Here is a 20872-nt window from a genome sequence, read left to right on the forward strand (position 1 = left end):
TTAAAAAGAGTCATGTATCTTTTTTGATAAGATATGTGACTTATCCCCTTTTGACCGGGATAAAAGTCATATCAAAATGTTTGTTGCATTCATATCTATCAGACAACAGATGATGGTCCCGGTCAATAGGGGATGGGTACCTAAAAAAGGCCCATATATCCGATATATGCATGTGTATGGAATATTTAAAGAGAGTCATGTATCTTTTTTTGATAAGATATGTGACTTATCCCCTTTTGACCGGGATAAAAGTCATATCAAAATGTTTGTTGCATTCATATCTATCAGACAACAGATGATGGTCCCGGTTAATAGGGGATGGGTATCTAAAAAAGGCCCATATATCCGATATATGCATATGTATGGAATTATGATGTGCTACAGATACCTGTATCTTAATTGGATAAGATATGTGACTTATTCCCTTTTGACCGGGATAAAATTCATATCAAAATGTTTGTTGCATTCATATCTATCAGACAAGAGATGATGGTCCCGGTCAATAGGGGATGGGTACCTAAAAAAGGCCAATATATCCGATATATGCATGTGTATGGAATATTTAAAGAGAGTCATGTATCTTTTTTGATAAGATATGTGACTTATCCCCTTTTGACCGGGATAAAAGTCATATCAAAATGTTTGTTGCATTCATATCTATCAGACAACAGATGATGGTCCCGGTCAATAGGGGATGGGTATCTAAAAAAGGCCCATATATCCGATATATGCATATGTATGGAATTATGATGTGCTACAGATACCTGTATTTTAATTGGATAAGATATGTGACTTATCCCCTTTTGACCGGGATAAAAGTCATATCAAAATGTTTGTTGCATTCATATCTATCAGACAACAGAAGATGGTCCCGGTCAATAGGGGATGGGTATCTAAAAAAGGCCCATATATCCGATATATGCATATGTATGGAATTATGATGTGCTACAGATACCTGTATCTTAATTGGTTAAGATATGTGACTTATTCCCTTTTGACCGGGAAAAAATTCATATCAAAATGTTTGTTGCATTCATATCTATCAGACAACAGATGATGGTCCCGGTTAATAGGGGATGGGTATCTAAAAAAGGCCCATATATCCGATATATGCATATGTATGGAATTATGATGTGCTACAGATACCTGTATCTTAATTGGATAAGATATGTGACTTATTCCCTTTTGACCGGGATAAAATTCATATCAAAATGTTTGTTGCATTCATATCTATCAGACAAGAGATGATGGTCCCGGTCAATAGGGGATGGGTACCTAAAAAAGGCCCATATATCCGATATATGCATGTGTATGGAATATTTAAAGAGAGTCATGTATCTTTTTTTGATAAGATATGTGACTTATCCCCTTTTGACCGGGATAAAAGTCATATCAAAATGTTTGTTGCATTCATATCTATCAGACAACAGATGATGGTCCCGGTCAATAGGGGATGGGTATCTAAAAAAGGCCCATATATCCGATATATGCATATGTATGGAATTATGATGTGCTACAGATACCTGTATTTTAATTGGATAAGATATGTGACTTATCCCCTTTTGACCGGGATAAACGTCATATCAAAATGTTTGTTGCATTCATATCTATCAGACAACAGATGATGGTCCCGGTCAATAGGGGATGGGTATCTAAAAAAGGCCCATATATCCGATATATGGATATGTATGGAATTATGATGTGCTACAGATACCTGTATCTTAATTGGTTAAGATATGTGACTTATTCCCTTTTGACCGGGAAAAAATTCATATCAAAATGTTTGTTGCATTCATATCTATCAGACAACAGATGATGGTCCCGGTTAATAGGGGATGGGTATCTAAAAAAGGCCCATATATCCGATATATGCATATGTATGGAATTATGATGTGCTACAGATACCTGTATCTTAATTGGATAAGATATGTGACTTATTCCCTTTTGACCGGGATAAAAGTCATATCAAAATGTTTGTTGCATTCATATCTATCAGACAAGAGATGATGGTCCCGGTCAATAGGGGATGGGTACCTAAAAAAGGCCCATATATCCGATATATGCATGTGTATGGAATATTTAAAGAGAGTCATGTATCTTTTTTTGATAAGATATGTGACTTATCCCCTTTTGACCGGGATAAAAGTCATATCAAAATGTTTGTTGCATTCATATCTATCAGACAACAGATGATGGTCCCGGTCAATAGGGGATGGGTATCTAAAAAAGGCCCATATATCCGATATATGCATATGTATGGAATTATGATGTGCTACAGATACCTGTATTTTAATTGGATAAGATATGTGACTTATCCCCTTTTGACCGGGATAAAAGTCATATCAAAATGTTTGTTGCATTCATATCTATCAGACAACAGATGATGGTCCCGGTCAATAGGGGATGGGTATCTAAAAAAGGCCCATATATCCGATATATGCATATGTATGGAATTATGATGTGCTACAGATACCTGTATCTTAATTGGTTAAGATATGTGACTTATTCCCTTTTGACCGGGAAAAAATTCATATCAAAATGTTTGTTGCATTCATATCTATCAGACAACAGATGATGGTCCCGGTTAATAGAGGATGGGTATCTAAAAAAGGCCCATATATCCGATATATGCATATGTATGGAATTATGATGTGCTACAGATACCTGTATCTTAATTGGTTAAGATATGTGACTTATTCCCTTTTGACCGGGAAAAAATTCATATCAAAATGTTTGTTGCATTCATATCTATCAGACAACAGATGATGGTCCCGGTTAATAGGGGATGGGTATCTAAAAAAGGCCCATATATCCGATATATGCATATGTATGGAATTATGATGTGCTACAGATACCTGTATCTTAATTGGATAAGATATGTGACTTATTCCCTTTTGACCGGGATAAAAGTCATATCAAAATGTTTGTTGCATTCATATCTATCAGACAACAGATGATGGTCCCGGTCAATAGGGGATGGGTACCTAAAAAAGGCCCATATATCCGATATATGCATGTGTATAGAATATTTAAAGAGAGTCATGTATCTTTTTTTGATAAGATATGTGACTTATCCCCTTTTGACCGGGATAAAATTCATATCAAAATGTTTGTTGCATTCATATCTATCAGACAACAGATGATGGTCCCGGTCAATAGGGGATGGGTACCTAAAAAAGGCCCATATATCCGATATATGCATATGTATGGAATTATGATGTGCTACAGATACCTGTATTTTAATTGGATAAGATATGTGACTTATCCCCTTTTGACCGGGATAAAATTCATATCAAAATGTTTGTTGCATTCATATCTATCAGACAACAGATGATGGTCCCGGTCAATAGGGGTCGGGTACCTAAAACAGGCTTATACCAGATATGTTTATGTGCATTGAATTGTGATATTTTGAATATCCGAAAATCCGAATATCAAACTGGCTTGATATTCGCACTTTGAATATCGAATATCGAATATCGAATATCTTTCTAACTTCACGCCGGTCTTTCTTTCGGCCTTCCTATCTCCACTTTGCTAAATGCTACAGACTACTAACATTGCTCTAGATCGTCCACGAGATGCTCTTTCATCTGCCACATAAAAACAGGGGCGTCGATGCATGCATATCGTTCTAATAAATTGCAGTTCTAGTCTTCTTCTTGTCGTTTTTGTTCTTCTTGTTATTGTTCTTATTTTTATTACCATTATCATAAATAATAATGTTACCCATTATTCTTCGTAATTATCGTCACCATTAATAATATTCTTATCATTATAGTTATTATTTTAGTATTTACCATTTTCAAATAATCGTACAAGGCAATAGGTGCTTTTTAACATATGAAAATATCTCAAATAATCGAGAAGCGTCTCAATATCTGTACACTACTCTACCTTCATAGTTTCTTTACGCCATTTGTGTGCTTATTTAAAAAATGTTTTTCATAGTGTCTGTTTATAATTTCATGATATCATAACAAATATTATTCCTAATGCAAAAAGGATTTGTCCAGATTTCAATGCTAGGTTGATTTATATCTCGGAAACACATCTGAGCATTCCGTTTAAACCAAGATGTCTTCTTCATATTCAAATGATATCCGAAAGAGATTTCCCTAATGGAAAGCAAAATCTTATGTAGATTATATACTTATATATAAGGCTGTTGTTTACTCTTGAAAATACTGGGTAAAATTGGCCATGTGGGTAATTAAGTATCCACCAAATTTTGGGCATTAAAAAAACAACATCTTGATCAATATTTCGCCTATTTTAAAGTAACTATTCTATATTTTGACCTTATTTGGACAATATATTACTCAAGTTGGGTATAGAAATGCCCGAAGTTGGTTGGATACATAATTAACCTCGTGCTATATAGGCAAAATGTACCCAATATTGTTTAGTGTTTGAAGGGTGTATAATAATGTATTATTTATATGTCAATTTGTTTCGTCATGTCCGTATTTAGTATTACTTTTGAATAAGACCATCAATAACATATCTGATTGATTTCATAATAACTTTAATGTCTGAGCATGCGAATGAGAACAACGTAAGGGCAAGTACTTATTTTGACTTTTTGTCTATGTCATTGTTAAAAGTGTTTGAAAAACAATACATTTATTAAGTAGGGCTTTGCAATACTTATAACGCTAGTACATTATTTGCAAATAATTGAGGTGAAGGGGGACTGATAAATAATTGATAGAGTTGGCGCGAAATGCAATTTTCTTAAATGATTTTAAATCATGTTTTCCAAAACGCTGAACTTGCTTTGTAAGAATTATCGGAGAGAAAGATCTGTAGATGGATAAATGAACAATTGTAATAAGTACAAAATTAAATAAAGTCTCATCAAGTGTGGATCACTCTTCGTGAAGGATACATTTTGAAGGAAAAAATCCTATAAGAATATGTCGAAGCAACACCATTACATGATATTTACTATTGTGGTGTACAGGGAAACTGCAATTAATTTGTGAGTCTTCGATATGTTTGCTCATATCATCATCATCATAATCATCATCATCTTATCATAATTATTATTAGTAGTAGTACTAATAGTAGTAGTACTTTTGTTGCTGATGTCGGTGGTGTTCGTTAGGTGAAATAAAAAATTGTGAAAAGCTAATTATTTCTAGCTACAATTCTTCAACAAAGTATCGTCCTGTTAATTCAAAGTCTAAACAATTCGATAGAATAATTTAATTTATCAACCGTTAATATTTGATTGATATTACACTTTCATACCGTTTCTTATGAGTACCCATAGTCTTGGAACTTGCCTACTCGATTGAAAAAAACTCTTAGTATAAATCACACAACTTTTTGCTGGCGCCCTTCACTTCACAGAGAGGAAGAACATTAAATCCAAAGAATAGTGCTGCTGAAAAATGATTTATTTTCTTCAGAGTAATATACTGTATTAATACACAAACACACACACACACACACACACTCACAACACACACAACGACACGAAAACACACACAAAAATATAACAATTACATATAATTCTTCATTTTTTATATAATATTTGTATATACACTTATAGTTAAAACATTTGAAATAAAAATCCTGGAGAATTTTGTTCTTCATTATATGACCGGTTTCAATTTTATTTTTCCAGATATATTAAATTAAATATGTATATATATAAAATGTATATAATATTCTTATAATTTTTATTTTCTTTAACATTTCGTTTGGATCAAAGAATCAATTTTCATATATGCTATAATAATTTGAGGACCTTTACTTCTTGCTTTGTTAACTATAGTGTGTCACTTGGTATATTCACCCACCATCACAAGCTAGTACAGACTAGCAACACAGGGGTGCCCATTTCCCTACCATTGACGGATAAGGGGGCGTGGCATATCCCCGACCCTTTTCGGTGAAGGAATTAAAGCACCCGACTCTAATGACCCTTTTTTGTCAGAAGAGTATTATGGAATATATTGTGCCCCTCTTTTACAAAACCCTGGACCCGCCCCTGTCCCTGACAATATAAGTTACTATATTTGTACAATAACAATCGTTGTATATTGTCCGCGACCCCGTTTTTTCCTTCAAAATTGACTCTGTAATACAATAGAAGAAGAAAAAAAATCTAGTAACAATGGACGTGTACAAATATTAGTACATCACATGTCCTGCATGAGACAGGAAAACACGCGGAGTCGCGTGTCCCGGCGATCGGCCGGATAAGCTCATTAATTCACCCAAGTAGACAGAATAACGTTTCATATAGGCAGTTCATCGTCATACTCATTATGCTTCGGCGTTAGCATCTCGATTGCAGTTGCGATTGTGACATAAGCCACTGCACGACACTCGTCGAGGGACAGCATATCATGCGATGCACGTACTGCAACTCATCGCACTAGGTGAAAATTTACCCCGATAGATCCACCAGCTTTGCATAGTACAGACCATGCAATGCCATCGAGCCTCATTATGCGCACTAGCTCAGCATGATTGGAAATGTATTTTATATGCACATGCTTCCCGCTTCTAGCACAACACCTATATCCTCGATAATACGGGAGGTACAGGCAAAAGGAGAAAGTACTGTCGCTGTGTCGAGTTTTGTTGACGGTTTGAGTTGATTATTGATTTAGTGGCGATTGAACGGGTAGGCAAACCTTTCATGTTGAACCGGAACAAATAATGATTGTACACCTCGTCAAGTTATCACAAAGGTGGATTTAAATGTCAATAGGCGACTATAGGAGGACAGATCAGGTGAAGCCATTGCAAAGTATATATGCTTCTTTTTTTGTTCGTACAAGACTCCTACACCAGTCAACAGTTACTGTTTAACCCACACACACAAATTGACCCGGCAAAGTTGAATTGTGAGAATAACAGTTGGATTGTTTACCAACTTTTGAATTATACTCCCACTCAGTCTTACATGGTAGTTTCTGTACGCGATTTGATTACTTATGGTAATCACGAATAACCGTTAAAGGAACCCGTAGAGGATTTCCCGAAGGAATTACCCCACCAACATGGTGTCGGTCGATCTCAGTGGCTCTTGGAAGTTGGTGAGCAGTGAGAACCTGGACAAGTTCTTGAAAGCATGCGGTGTCGGACTGGTACACAGGACAATGGCATGTAAAGTGAACCCTACTGTTGACATCAAACAGGATGGCGGGGACACGTTCGAAATCGCGACCAGGACGCCGTTGAACAAGCAAGAGATGCGCTTCAAGGTCGACGAGGTGTTTAAAGGAAACATCCCCTGGGAGAAGTCGGACAGGGAGATGAAGGCATCGTGGGAAGACGAGAAGCTCGTCATCAGAATGATGGATGATGTCGATGGAAGCGAGCCCGTGTTCGCCAGGTACATCGACGGGGAACAACTCGTGCTAGCTCAGAGCAAGAAAGGCGTAGAATCCAAGCGGTACTTCCAAAGGATAACACAAACTAAAGAAAGAAACTAATGATGCCATTTTGTATATTTCATATTCTGTATTATTAAGCGAACAAGCTTGTAAATATCTATGCTGAATGTCGATGATGCTTTTTATGTACACTGAGGCTGATACTTATTTACTCGTATATATTCGCTGAAACAAAAAGCCTGAAAGTACTCTTTTATTGCAATAGCTTTATAATATCCGATTTTAAATCGTAACTATGAAAATATATCTTAAATCTATGCACATACACGTATAGTATCGCAAGTACGATATTCGCCAAAATGTTGTACTTTCTTTTTTATTCGTCAAAAATTCAAACACATTTGTCGCCACTGCAGTATACTGCATGTGCAGACGAGCAATGCTTGGATTTGGTTGAAGCACCCCGATATTTGTGTATGTCACCAAATATTCAATGTGAAAGGCTTCACAGTTATATATATTTTTAGAAGGATATGTCACAATTAATAACCAATATAACGTTAGTGGTATAAACGCTGGATCGCATTTTAAGATCCTTCGATCGACTCTTTCTAGGATATAGATATACTTTTTGGTAATTTGTACAAAGATTTGACTTTTTACGTTTATCAACTTAAGTACTCTTCGAGAGCGCTAATAAGTATTTAATTATTACTGTAACATTATCATTGTTATTATTATCATTATTAATATTATAAAGCTTGTTATTGTTGTCGTTGTTTTTGTATACCTTCGTCACAGCAATGGTGTGTAATTTTTTTCTTCCATGAGGTAACTTGGAGTATGAGAGCGCATGCTCTTTAAAATGACTTAAAAATGGTAATTGTTTCAGTATTCGTAAGACAGAATTATGCCAATTACATATTTATACATGTTAAACCTTGCATCACCTGTCATCTATGATTTACACGTAAGATATGGTGTATAAAATATTTACTATGTTTGTAAGTATCTATACACTGCATTTTTTCCCCACTCGAAATGCACGGTTGAAAAACGTTTTCTATCAATATGTTTTTTAGCAGCTTTCCCCCCCCCCCCATTCCATTCAAAATCATAAAAACGGTGACATCAAAACATAGGAAAACCAGACACAAAAGTGCAATTGAATACATTAAAGATAAATGACATCATAGTACATCACAAAAGAGACACTGAGGACTAACTAAGAGGAAAAAAATGAAGGAAGGAGATAATCAATGGTCAGGCCAGTAAGTACTGATGATATATTTTGTATGTTTTCTTTTAAAAGAATGTTATGATGGGCATTTTTTAGTTCAAAGGACGAGGAATTCCAAAGCTTGTGCCCAATATATTTCACAGTGTTGTGAAGTAATCTATGAACTTGCTACATGTACTTAGAGGCTGCAAACATAAATATATTGATATTGTTGTAAGTGCAATAAAACGACGATATTTTCAGCTACTTCTTTTTTATATAGAAAGTGCATGATATGTGATTAGCTAGAGGGGAGAAAAATATCGAAAAAGAATTATAACTATCGCCTACATTGATGATATATTAATTTGTAAATTGTATCATTGAAGAACAAAAATGCTACATGAAATGCACAAATCGCGAAGAATATAGATGCGCTGGTCACAAGACGAACGCCAACGTATTTCCATTATTTGCTTTTTAGCGAAGTATTATCTTACTGTTAAATAATTGCAATTTTTGTCTCGAAGGGAGTGACTTGTCTGTTTATATTATGCAATACAATATCTTGTCACCATGGAGGCTATATACTTATTTGTCTTATTGGCAGCAAGATTAATTACACAATGCACTTACTAAAATATGCATATATTTGTGAAAAAGTATGAAAATGCGCGGTGAAAAAAAAAAAAAATTAGTATTTTCATCTATTTTGTAAACTACTACTCTTTCTATTATTACTATACTACTGTTACAAGCAGAATATTTTTTACAATGTATAAAGAAAGGTGAAATTTGAAAGCTATTGCTCATTTTAAGTATTAAGTACCAATGAAAGATACTAGTATTGCTGTGGAAAAAGCTTTTTCCAATATTTCCTTCTCTCACTACAACCAAACGACAACTTACAATTTTGAAAGATGATATTTGTAATCAATTGATATAATTAAATAACATCTGTAATATTGTATAAAAAAACGATCGGTATATCTTCGGATAATAATTGTTTGTCACTTTTTGTCATGGCTTTCTCGTTGTATCAGAAAACAAAATACATGTATAAGTATATATGCATGTTATTTACGCAGCTTGTCCGATCCACAAAGTCATGTTAATTATTATAGCCTACTTATACAACATGCTTCGTGGAACAAATCCAAATCAAGTCAAATATTAAAGGGAAAGTCCACCCCAAAATAAGTTTGTTTCGATAGAGGCAGAATAATAAGAAAATCAGGTGAGTGAAATTTTGAGCAAATTCTGAATGAAAATAAGAAAGTTATGAATTATTGAAGTTGTGATCAATCAAATACAAATTGGCAACTCTGTGACTTATTATACGAGCTCTCCTTCATTTGCTTTGTGCATAATATTCCATAAAATCATGTTTTCTTCGTTATTGATGACGGAATATATATTTGTTCCTTGCAGGGGGAGTATAGAAACATATTTGCAATTATTATATTTAGGGTGCATGTATGGTTGAAATTTTTCTTGAGGGAAAATGAAAATTTTAGATTTTTTTAGTACTGAGCAAATGGAAGTTGAGCTCGCATGATACGTCATAGAGTTGCCAATTTGTGTTTGATTGATCACAACTTCAATAATTCATAACTTTCTTATTTTCATTCAGAATTTGCTCAAACTTTCACTCACCTGATTTTCTTATTATTCTGCCTCTATCGAAACAAACTTATTTTTGGGGTGGACTTTCTGATGTAAAAACAAAAAATCGAAATAAATCATAATGTTCAGTAGAATGTCTATACGGAACAGAGAGTAGAGAGTGAGAGAGAGAGAGAGAGAGAGAGAAACATTGAAAAAAAGACGTGGAGGAGAAGTCATGATAGATGGAGAGAGAGAGAGAGAGAGAGAGAGCGAGAGAGAAAAGAGTGGCGCATAATCATCAATAAACTGAATTCTGTTTGCATAAATCATGTCATCCGCTTAACGCTCGATCATTTAAAAGACTCTTCATTCGGATAAAGTGACGGTGAACAAACAAATCTCTGTTTCTATTCTATAATGGTGTTTGATGATAATTGACAATGGCAAAATGAGGACACAATTTATACAATTTATATAGAAAATAAAGCATGACAAAAACAAAAACGCTGAAAGATGTTACTTTTCAGTGATGATAAAACAAAGAGACTTGTTTTGTCTGTGTGTTCTTCGTCTTCTCCCCTTTCTCTCTCTAAACTTCAATTTCGTGAGCCTTCGATTTTTAAATTAATGCATCTTGACATCATACTTACCAGCACAACTCGATGAGAAAATCTTATACTTTGTGTATATAATGCTCAATTGCTGTAAGACTATTCATCTAAATAAAGCAATTATGACTCGCCATACAATCTTTCACTTTCGGTATATAATTTAATCTCACTTGAACACAAAGCTCTCAACATGATAAAATCTTTCACTTCCTACAAATTCTTCAGCTTATTTCCTGTGGTCATTCGTTTTCAAGTGTTTCCTCTTTTAAAGGGACGAAGTTGCAGCAAGCCTTGCTTTCAACGTTCAAATATACAGTTCTTCTGCTGGGAGCTATAGAAAGGCTTTAACTCTGTGTTAACCGATATGAGTTAATGCCCTTTTTGATCGGAATTTTGAAATAACTGTCGAATCTCTATGAGTGATGATTTGAGATATTTCCTAGTCAGTGGGACATAATGATACTAATATGTATAGCGCTTAATACAATTACGTTTCTTTACATTACCGCGGTCATTGGATTCAATTGCTAATCCGCACATGATAGGACACATGCGCCGCTCCCTGGGGAGTATTCGAGCCAGGCGCCATTTTACCAGCGAGCACATCCCAATAAAACCACATTTTAACGTTCGCATCCTACCGGGTACCAAATTAACAAAGTCATGTGTGTGTCGGGGCTCGAACCCACGACCTCCGCATTTCCAGTCAATTATTTGAACCACTCGACTGCGACACCTCTACAGAATCTACCTAGGTTGTCGACATGTTAATCGCAATACATTCATTTTTTAGCATACCATACTCCCCTGCAAATCACGTTTAGCTATTAAAAGCCATTTCCTTGTAATCTGAGGCACCCACTATACTACGGAAATGCATAGGTTTTATTTTATTATTTATGTTAATCCCTGCAAATGTGGATACGCTGGTGAAGTAACAGTGTACCGACCTTTAACCCCCCTCCCCCCCCCCCCCTCTCTCTCTCTCTTTTCTCCTTTACACAAATTTGTACAAGTTCATGCGCAAACTTTACCGAAACAAAATATGAAAATAGTCTGCATGACTTTTCGGAAAACACACCCTACGTCAGTATGCTGTACTAAGCTGTATGTTTATTTAATCTGTTTGATCAGAAATTAAGTAAATGAAATTCCATTCAGATAATATCAGATCAATCAAATCAATCACCAAGAATGACATATTCCTGACAAATTCCTTGTTAAAAATTTGGCCAGTTCGGTCCTATGTGCAAAGGATAGGGTTGGAGCAAATAGTTCTTTGGTAAACCATTTCTTTTCAGTGGCGTATCCAGCAATTGATAAACGGTAGGGGTGGAATCGTCATGGTATTTCCATCCTGATGAAATTGTTTAGCATTGTGAATTGTATTTTTTCCTGTGCCTTGAAACGATGGGGGGGGGGGTTGCCGGCTTGCAGCCCCTGTCCACCACCTCATACGCATTTGCTGTAGTTTATTGAGAGCGAGAGAGAGAGAGAGAGAGAGAAAGGAACAACATTATGAATACTCGATTACACTTTTTTAATTTCTCTGCAATATCATTACCAGAAAACATTTAGAACAGTAGGCGATTCTGATCATGATGTTCTTTTTGTAATTATGAAACTGTGTGTGTTAGGAATGATAGCGAAACCAATGCAATTAAATATTTAAGCCTAAATGTACAAGCTAATAACAAACATCACAGTCAGTGTGGCGACCGAATTATTCTAGAAAAACAGACTATGTTCAGTTTTAGTTTCGGTATAGTTTCCGCATGAACATGTACCAATACATCTACATGACATACAATGATTGTTTGGATTTTGCGGCAGTAATACTAATGCACTCATTTGTGTTCTGATGGTTGTAAGACAAGAGACATTTTCTGCCAATTTACGAAATCAACTACCTTCATTTGATATAATTTTATCAGATGTAAAATGTTATTATGAAATGGAAAAATATATATACCAAACAAATCTCAGAGAGAATAAATTGAAAAAGAAATGGTTTCACTTTAAAAAATATTTTGAGAGTGTTGGAAATGTGCCAACATGAACATGGTCATGTATTTTATGTTTGGTATATTCTTATATATTTAAAATACTAATTTTGTCATAAATATTTTTATCTGCCACAAAGTTTTCGGTCGTGAGGATTATCATCTGTGTTAATCCATTATGTGTGGACATTATTTCTTTAATCATTTGTATATAATGTATGGATATACCGTATATGATTGGAATTTGTTTTGAAAATAAGGAACCCTGTGGAACTGACGGGGGAAAAAGAAGAAGAAAAAAAAGAGTGATACTATTCCCAGAACGCATGATTTTAGTCTATCTCCTCCTAGACTTTTCAATTATTGCTCGTGATTTACGACATTTCAGACGGGTATCGTAAAAGGACACATATTAGGGGCTGTTAGATTAAAATGATCTCACATATTCTTGTTGGTTTTGTGATAATTACTTGTTAATTTTCTTTCTTAATTAGACTAGTTATTTGTTTGATTTTCCTATGAATGTTTGGCCTTTCGTTCTTCTTGCCTCTTTCCCTCTGTGCATCTGTCCCATATCTCTCATGTCCGTCTCAACATGCATGCATGTTTCTGCCTTTCTCGGCATGCCCTGCTCTCTCTCTCTCTCTCTCTCTCTCTCATTCTTTCTCTTTCTCTTGTTATGAATGCATTTATGCATATTCATTAATCTGTAAATGTATATGGAGGCTGAGTCAGATATCATTATTATTATATTATTATCATTAATATCATGATTATTATTATTATTTTGTATAAATAATATTATCATTATTATCATTATTGTTACATCATTATTACTATTTTTATCATTGTTATTATTTCCATCATTATTATTATCATTATTATAAGAACCATCCCATAAGTCATTGCAATACAAATACATTAAACATGCGGGTAGAGTTACTATCCTCAATCTATTGTTGATACAGATTAGAGAGTAAACATATCATACATTTGTGTAAAAGTTTTAATGAAACACCTTTCATCATGGCAATAAAAATATGTGAAAAATACTTAATTCTAAACACAATACCTTCTTTTAGAAATACATGTATATATATATTTGTTTTAATTTCTGAAGAATTACAAATGTACAGAAAGACCACAAAGAACAGAAAGACATAGAAGTCTTTTCATTCTAGTACACGGTTATGCAATCCTATTTATAACAATTACTAAACACATGTTTCAATCATATTTATTCATATTTATGACAATGACAAATACATAAAAAGAACTCATTGAATTCTTTTTATGAGGAGTCATTGTCATAAGATTGCTAAATCACACTTCTGTATTTAATACCCTTATCACGACAGCTCCAAATTTATGGCTTATATCATACTTGAATCTACAATCTAGCAAATATGCAACCATCAGCACTTTTTATATTTGTTTTGTTTTTAATCCATGTCATATCTTGGAAGCTTATAAAGTGAGTAGCAAAATTATTGCAGCATGTATTATTTCAACAAAACATGGCCATTAAGCTTGGTTATCATATCTAAAGATCTATTTACATTGGAATCTCAAATATCCAAATGAATATTTACCAAATTCATAAAGGATATACTGTGATAAATAATATTTACCAGCAGAGACCAAATACTATAACGTTTACTTGGGAACTGTTTTATTGTGACTCTATTACAGTTTGTTCATATAAAAAACAATTCCTGTAATTTCTTTGCAGATGAATAACAAATGTGAGGGCTTTAAAGGTAACAAAATAATCCATAATTTGGGAAACCACTCACAGCTGTGTTATCATGAGAATGTTGAAGCAAATGAAACATGCAGCATCTGTAATTTCTTTGCAGAAATCACAGCAAAATTTTAAAGTCTTTTAAATGATCAAAATATATAATTTATATATGTGTTGCCATTCTCTTGATTCGAATTGTTCATATAAGATCAGTCAATGATTATTTTATATGATTTTATTTGTAAAACAATCATATTTCTAATTTGTAAAAGATTTATACAGCATCAGCGTAAATAAAGTCAAAGGGATTAAACATTTCACACCAAGATTGGTTCAATCATTTAGCATATCTTTTCAAAGAAAAAACCCATAAATTTAGCATTACATTATAAATATGAACGATTCTCTCAAAACCGAAATGACAATAAGGTACACTCCTGAATGAACTTTGTCATACATTTCAGTTGTTTGATAGAAATATACTTCCTGAGTCAACCAAATTCTTGTAGTGTTCTAAAAAGTCTAGCAATAAATAAATGAAGTCCAACATAATCAATACATCTTACTTTATGGGTGCTTTCAGTCTGTTGGAGACTGGGTCAATATTTAATCAATTTTATGATCAGAATAAAATCTATCACAATTACATGGTAGGAAAATGAAACTGTCTTCAACAGGTTAACAGTATTGGATGACTCTATATCTATAATAAGAGTATATAATCATAGTGGTTTTAGATTGCAAAAGAAAAATACTATCATTTTCATCAAACTCATGACCTAGGTCAACAGGGTTGTTTCTACTTCTAAAACCACACTGTCCTATCTGAGTATAGTCCATTTTTAGCAGCTTTTTTCATACATGTTTATTAAAACATGTAGATACATACATCATCAGATATTTTGTAATTTGTTCATAACTTGATTTTACTGAAACATGCTCCAGTGACAATCTCTCTGAGGCCAATTTCCTACACTTAGCAAATCCCCAATTTCAACCTTGGACATAACACATAACCTAACCCTAACCCTAACCTTTACCCAACGCCGATTGTATCCTAGCTCTAACCCTATCTAACCTGTCATTACAGCAAATGTCAGGTCACCTATTAATCACAATAAATCAGAATAAATCAATCATTATCGATCCACTATACGTTTTGAGAAGTGAAAATTATATCACAAGGTCCTGGGTTAGCTGTCGCTTATCTTAATTCTCTTTGTGTTACTGCTTTGGACCATATCCCTATCACTCTCTTCATGACAACTTTCCTTTTGAGGAAATCCTTTGCCTGGTCCAGTCACTTGCCTCACACTGATATTGATCCTGGCATGTTTGAGGTATTCCTCAAATTCTCTCCACTGATCCTTTTGGGATAAGTCTCTAATTGCACTTGAAATGTTCTTGGCCACTCCGCCAAGGTCAACATGCTGGGAGTCTGCAGAATTGGACAGGGTTGTTCTAGATACAGTGTCTTCAAGGGTTGTACTGTTGATGTACCTGCCTTGGGATTCACATAGCTGGTTAGGACTAGAATGGTCAGGACACTGTTTAGAGTGGACATTTGGTCTTTGATCCACAGATGCAGCTGCACTTGAGTAACCAGAACCTGAGAGTTTACCAGAATGTCCACCATAAGCATGATATGTTGTATCCCCAGATTCCTCATGTTCATCCTTCATGCCCTTCTGTGCTCCTCTTAAAGCCACTGCTGGGTGATCTCCAACTTCCACCCTGCTTCCCACCACAACTTCTTCTTGACTCTCTTGCCATTGCTGCTGATCTTCAGTCGCGCCCAAGCACTGCGGAAGCCGACCTTCCTCCTGTGCATACATGATCTTAGGGACAGCATGATAGGCCAGCCTGGATTCACCTCCCAGTATAATCACATCGCCGCTCCGTAAGTGCAGAGCTAGTGGCTTGGTAGCTTTGGTCTTGCCTCCAACAAGTAAGATGGCTGACTGTCCTAGACTGTGAATCAGAAAATTCGCAGAAGGTTAGAAAGTACTTTGTCTACTCATTTAGAAATGTTTTCCATACAAAGCTTTATTGTTCAATATAAACAATGACTCATATATGTATACTATAGTGAATCAAATGAGTTTAATTTCATCAAGATCAATATTAGGCAAGAGATCATCATTCTACACTGGTAACGCTGTATATTATCCTTCATTTTCAAGTCTAAAACAATATAAACACTCTTGTTTAGTTTACAGGAAGTAAGGATGGAAGTTTGTTGTATCATCAATTCATAAATATGAGTATCAATTTGTTATCTTGATCTTCAAAGGCAGATAATTTGTCACAGGATTGATGTTATCATCAGTTTTGGAACCAAAATTGTTGCCACATAACTTGCCAACAAAATACAATGATTTATATGAAATGAGTTTTGGACTTGAAATGAAACGCAAGCAGTTACATTACCTGTATGAAATGAGAGGAGCAGTGAGGTCAAATTCGGAATGATCCGTGTGACCCCCTAGGGTAGAGTCCATGTGATAGAAGTTCACGATGGCTGCCTGAGACTGGAACCTAGGGTATCCCAGTACCTCAGCGATCAGGGCCGACATCGGGCCCAGGTCCTCGGGGAACGGGGAGTGCTGGTCCTCGTTGTAGACTTTGTTGTTCCAGTCATAGTGGTAGCCAAGGGTTACCCATCGCAGCTGGTCCATGAGACGCTTCTCCTGGGTCTGCTGATTTGGGGAGCTGCATGGTTGAAAAGGTGTGATAGAATATTGTTGGATTGAAATTCATTGTCTGAAGACTACTTTAAAGCCCATTATTTGGTAATGAAACAGTCACAGCTCACAGCAATTTTTCTGTATAGATGCAGTTACATTATTATTTATCTATTCATCCTTTATTTCATCAGCCAATTGATACTTTTTACCAAGAACTAAATTTAAATTACAATCATCGGAATAATAAATATTCTCTTGAACAACCATTCCATCTACACATTCAAATCCCAATCTAGTTATGTATCTCCACATATAAAAATGAAACCAAAATAAAACATAGAGAGCAAAAAGACTATTAATAGAATAATGGAACTAAAAGAAAAACAGGGACAATATAGAACAGAGATATCAAAATAGAGACATAAGACAAATCAGTGGATGATTGGTGAAGAATGAGGAAAATATTTAATAAAGATGACAATACCTAAAATTCTTTCTGCTGGCCTGCCAAGGATTGGTGAGCTGATCCTTCTGATACTGTGTATCTAAGTTGGTGACATTGGGTTTACATGGGTAGTCAGCTAGGCAGCGTCTCACCCAGTATCTCTGAGCACCTGGTAGGAAGGGATTCCTGATGAACTGAAATCCTGAGTGTACAAAGAAATTTGATGTGATTTGATTTGATTTATTTACCAACAGCAATACATTTCATACAATGATTTTAAATATACGAGAAGAGAAACTATTCGTTGGTAAAAGGGGCCAGATAATAGCACATGTGCTAGTCGAGCCTAACCCTTAAACAGCTAAACAAAGTATTTTGGTACAAATCAGTTTAGAAAACGTAACAAAACAAAAAATAACGAATTTACTATTACAAGCGATACTTTAAAAAAACAAGAATGCTCAACAATGATGATTGGGGAGAATATAAAATATGAATATGACTAGGATGATAACAACAACAACAGAGAGAGAGATAGAATGGAAATATAGTGGAGATGAAAATTTGCAGAAGCATCTTTGAAAAACAAACTTAAATGTTTTTCATTAAAGATTCAGAAGCCGAAATTATTGCGAGTACATGTCAATATATAAATGTGTATTATTCAAACAGGTTTACATTATTATTACATTAAACATACTTTCCCATTTTGAATGAAAAAAATCTTGCTTTCAGCAGCCTCGTTGAAGGCCTTTACAAGCTATCAGAAGTTATAACATTTGAGGGCATGATCATTTACACAAAATTCAATGAATAAGAACAACCCCTCCAACCAATAAATCTTAACTGATTTGCCATGGAATAATTACAGAAATATAAACTGATAGCAGCAAATTTAAAGATGAACCCTTCTTTATCATTAAACATAAAACCCCAAATTAAATCAGACATTAAAACAATGTACCTGGAAAACCATGGGCTCCATAGCACTGCCATTCATTGGGATTTTTAAGGCCAAATCTTGCTGCATCTGATATATTCTTCTGGTAGTTTTGTTCCTGAGCTAGCTCTGAAAGCTCAAGTTTGTACAGCTGGAATTAAATAAATTGAATTATTTTACTGTAATTAATATTGTGGTAATCATATTTACTAAACTAAATGATATAATAAATAATTTTGTCAACTTAATATTAATTATCAACCATGATTATCACTACAATGAAATATTGTAAGGTCTAAGATCAAGTGATGTCTAATTTATATTGTAAAACTATATTCTATAAAAGCAATAGTTTTAAACAACAAAAATCAATTGTTAGTCTTTAACTCTTTTTACGATTATTGATATCATTATTATCTATCAAATTTCATAATCATCTATTAGTATTACCATTCATTACATTTGCATGATAATCTGCATTAGCATTTAGTGACATCAACACCCATCATTACATCATCAACAGACAACATCATCACGACATCACTATTTTCCTTCCTTTCTCATCTTTATCATTGTCATCATCATCAAACATCACCCATCGTCATCTCCTGTCCATATCCTCAACATCACCATTGTTGACATAGTCTAATCGCATCACAATCATCATTATCATTATTATTATCGCCATTAATTTTTCTAAGTTTATCAATTATCACCATAACAGTGCAGTCTTTACCTTTACCTTGTGGTAAAGGTAAAGTAAAGACTCTAAGTCTTACTAGACTAGAATACTAGATCCTACATATTTATGAACAGATGGGACCGAAATGATAGAAATTATTATCCGAAGACCATTTTACACACATACCATCTTCCTATGTCCATCACTATCGGTATCAAGTACATCTTCTAGACAAGGAGGAGGGGATTTGCGCTTATAAAGTTTGAATTCTGGTCGGAAGTTATCCTCAGAAATATCTGCCATGTTGATGTGAATTATTCTGTAAAACTCCCATGGAGGCTGACATTTTGAATATATTATACATGATGAGATTTTATTTCAACACTAGTAGGTGTCAACAGACTACCCCCCCCCCCCCCCCCCGACAAACGCAGTGGGCCTAACTTTTAGGCTATGAGTTTTAAATTAACACAAACTGCAATAAAATGTCGAATTCGTTGCAGAAAACTTCTGAAAATGACACATTTATAAATTTACCATGGAATGTTGCTATATTTTGGGAGGCTTGATATACTTGCGTATCACCTAACTCTTGGCCCCTTAATTGCTGGGCAAAAAAAGAATAACGTGCTTGGCTTTTGTCACGATGAAGAATGAAAAAGAAACATCATTTATACTAGTAATGATGAAAAAACAAAGTTTAATCTGAGGCTTATTTTATTGCTACAGCTTGCTCACTTTGCTCTCTCGCATCAGGTTTATGAATATAAACCTAGCGATAGAGCCTATAATCACGGCAATAAGTGTACTTTGTACTTGGTTCCGACTTGGTTGTTCCTCCACAATACTCGTCTGAGTTTTAACTGGATGTGCGGATAGGGTGGATTGTTTTGTAGATGGGGGTGGGGGGGGGGTGACTTCAGGGCAATTTTGAATTTGACAGAATCAGTGAGGGCGATAGGCTTTAGGCAGAAGATGATAGTGACGCCGCCATATTTTTGTAATTAGATGCTAGATAATTACGTATGTAGGCTAGCTGTTTCCAATTAATTCAAGATCGATGCATATATAATTATATACCGACTTCGGCGTTAAAAAGTTGTCACAGGGACTAATCACGACCGAAATTGGTCAGCCTTCCAGCACGTGTGGGATTTGAATTATATAGCAGTATTCATTTCTTGTTATGGGGGGGGGGGGGGGGGTCATCAGTGGGCAAATTAAATGGGGGCGGATTTACTGACAAACAAAAAGTGTGATTCTACTTTTAAAGAATTGAATCTTGAGTTTGTTTTTGTTGTTAATTGTCAGTTAAGAGAGTGCTCACTATATTTCATTATTTTCTCAGCTGCTTCAAACACATATTCATCATAGACCCGGCCCAATATTCATCATAGACCCGGCCCAATTTGGCCAAGGCCCATTAAACCAAATCAGGTTTACCAAAGAGAATCCTTTTTTTCTTCCAGAACTTGTAACTGCCCCTGCCCCTTACCCCGCCCCACCCACCCCCTCCCCCCACATGTGCGCCGACCCATACCCTGTCACTTTCATTTTTACTTCTTAAAGTTAGAT

At 34.9% G+C, this 20872-nt stretch overlaps 2 protein-coding genes across 2 annotated transcripts; one reads left to right on the plus strand and one right to left on the minus strand.

Moving 5' to 3' along the window:
- Window positions 1–6143: 6143 nt before the first annotated feature.
- Window positions 6144–9497, plus strand: LOC580030 (myelin P2 protein). The gene has a single exon (XM_003729252.3). It carries the CDS (start codon window positions 7023–7025, stop codon window positions 7455–7457), a length of 435 nt encoding a protein of 144 aa, XP_003729300.2. The 5' UTR covers window positions 6144–7022; the 3' UTR covers window positions 7458–9497.
- Window positions 9498–13787: 4290 nt separating this feature from the next.
- On the minus strand, window positions 13788–19613 carry LOC115919062 (nucleic acid dioxygenase ALKBH1-like). Its single transcript, XM_030998607.1, has 5 exons — window positions 19484–19613; window positions 18640–18766; window positions 17735–17877; window positions 16974–17269; window positions 13788–16514 (listed from the first exon to the last, which is right to left on the minus strand). Exons 1-5 carry the CDS (start codon window positions 19598–19600, stop codon window positions 15737–15739), a joined length of 1461 nt encoding a protein of 486 aa, XP_030854467.1. The 5' UTR covers window positions 19601–19613; the 3' UTR covers window positions 13788–15736.
- Between the last annotated feature and the right edge of the window lie 1259 nt (window positions 19614–20872).

This window comes from Strongylocentrotus purpuratus, unplaced genomic scaffold (genome assembly GCF_000002235.5).
Source record: "Strongylocentrotus purpuratus isolate Spur 01 unplaced genomic scaffold, Spur_5.0 spur5_scaffold_5, whole genome shotgun sequence".
Lineage (NCBI taxonomy): Eukaryota > Metazoa > Echinodermata > Echinoidea > Camarodonta > Strongylocentrotidae > Strongylocentrotus > Strongylocentrotus purpuratus.

What these genes read in the sequence shown, in the direction of transcription:
- LOC580030 (XM_003729252.3), top strand. Translation starts at nt 7,023, where the DNA reads ATGGTGTCGGTCGATCTCAGTGGCTCTTGGAAGTTGGTGAGCAGTGAG.
- LOC115919062 (XM_030998607.1), bottom strand. Translation starts at nt 19,600, where the DNA reads ATGGCAGATATTTCTGAGGATAACTTCCGACCAGAATTCAAACTTTAT. An exon ending in GTGATGGACATAGGAAGATG is followed by an intron (nt 18,767 to 19,483) that starts GTATGTGTGTAA and finishes ATTTAATTCCAG; the next exon opens with CTGTACAAACTTGAGCTTTC. An exon ending in AGCTCACCAATCCTTGGCAG is followed by an intron (nt 17,270 to 17,734) that starts GCCAGCAGAAAG and finishes TCTATCACACCT; the next exon opens with TTTCAACCATGCAGCTCCCC.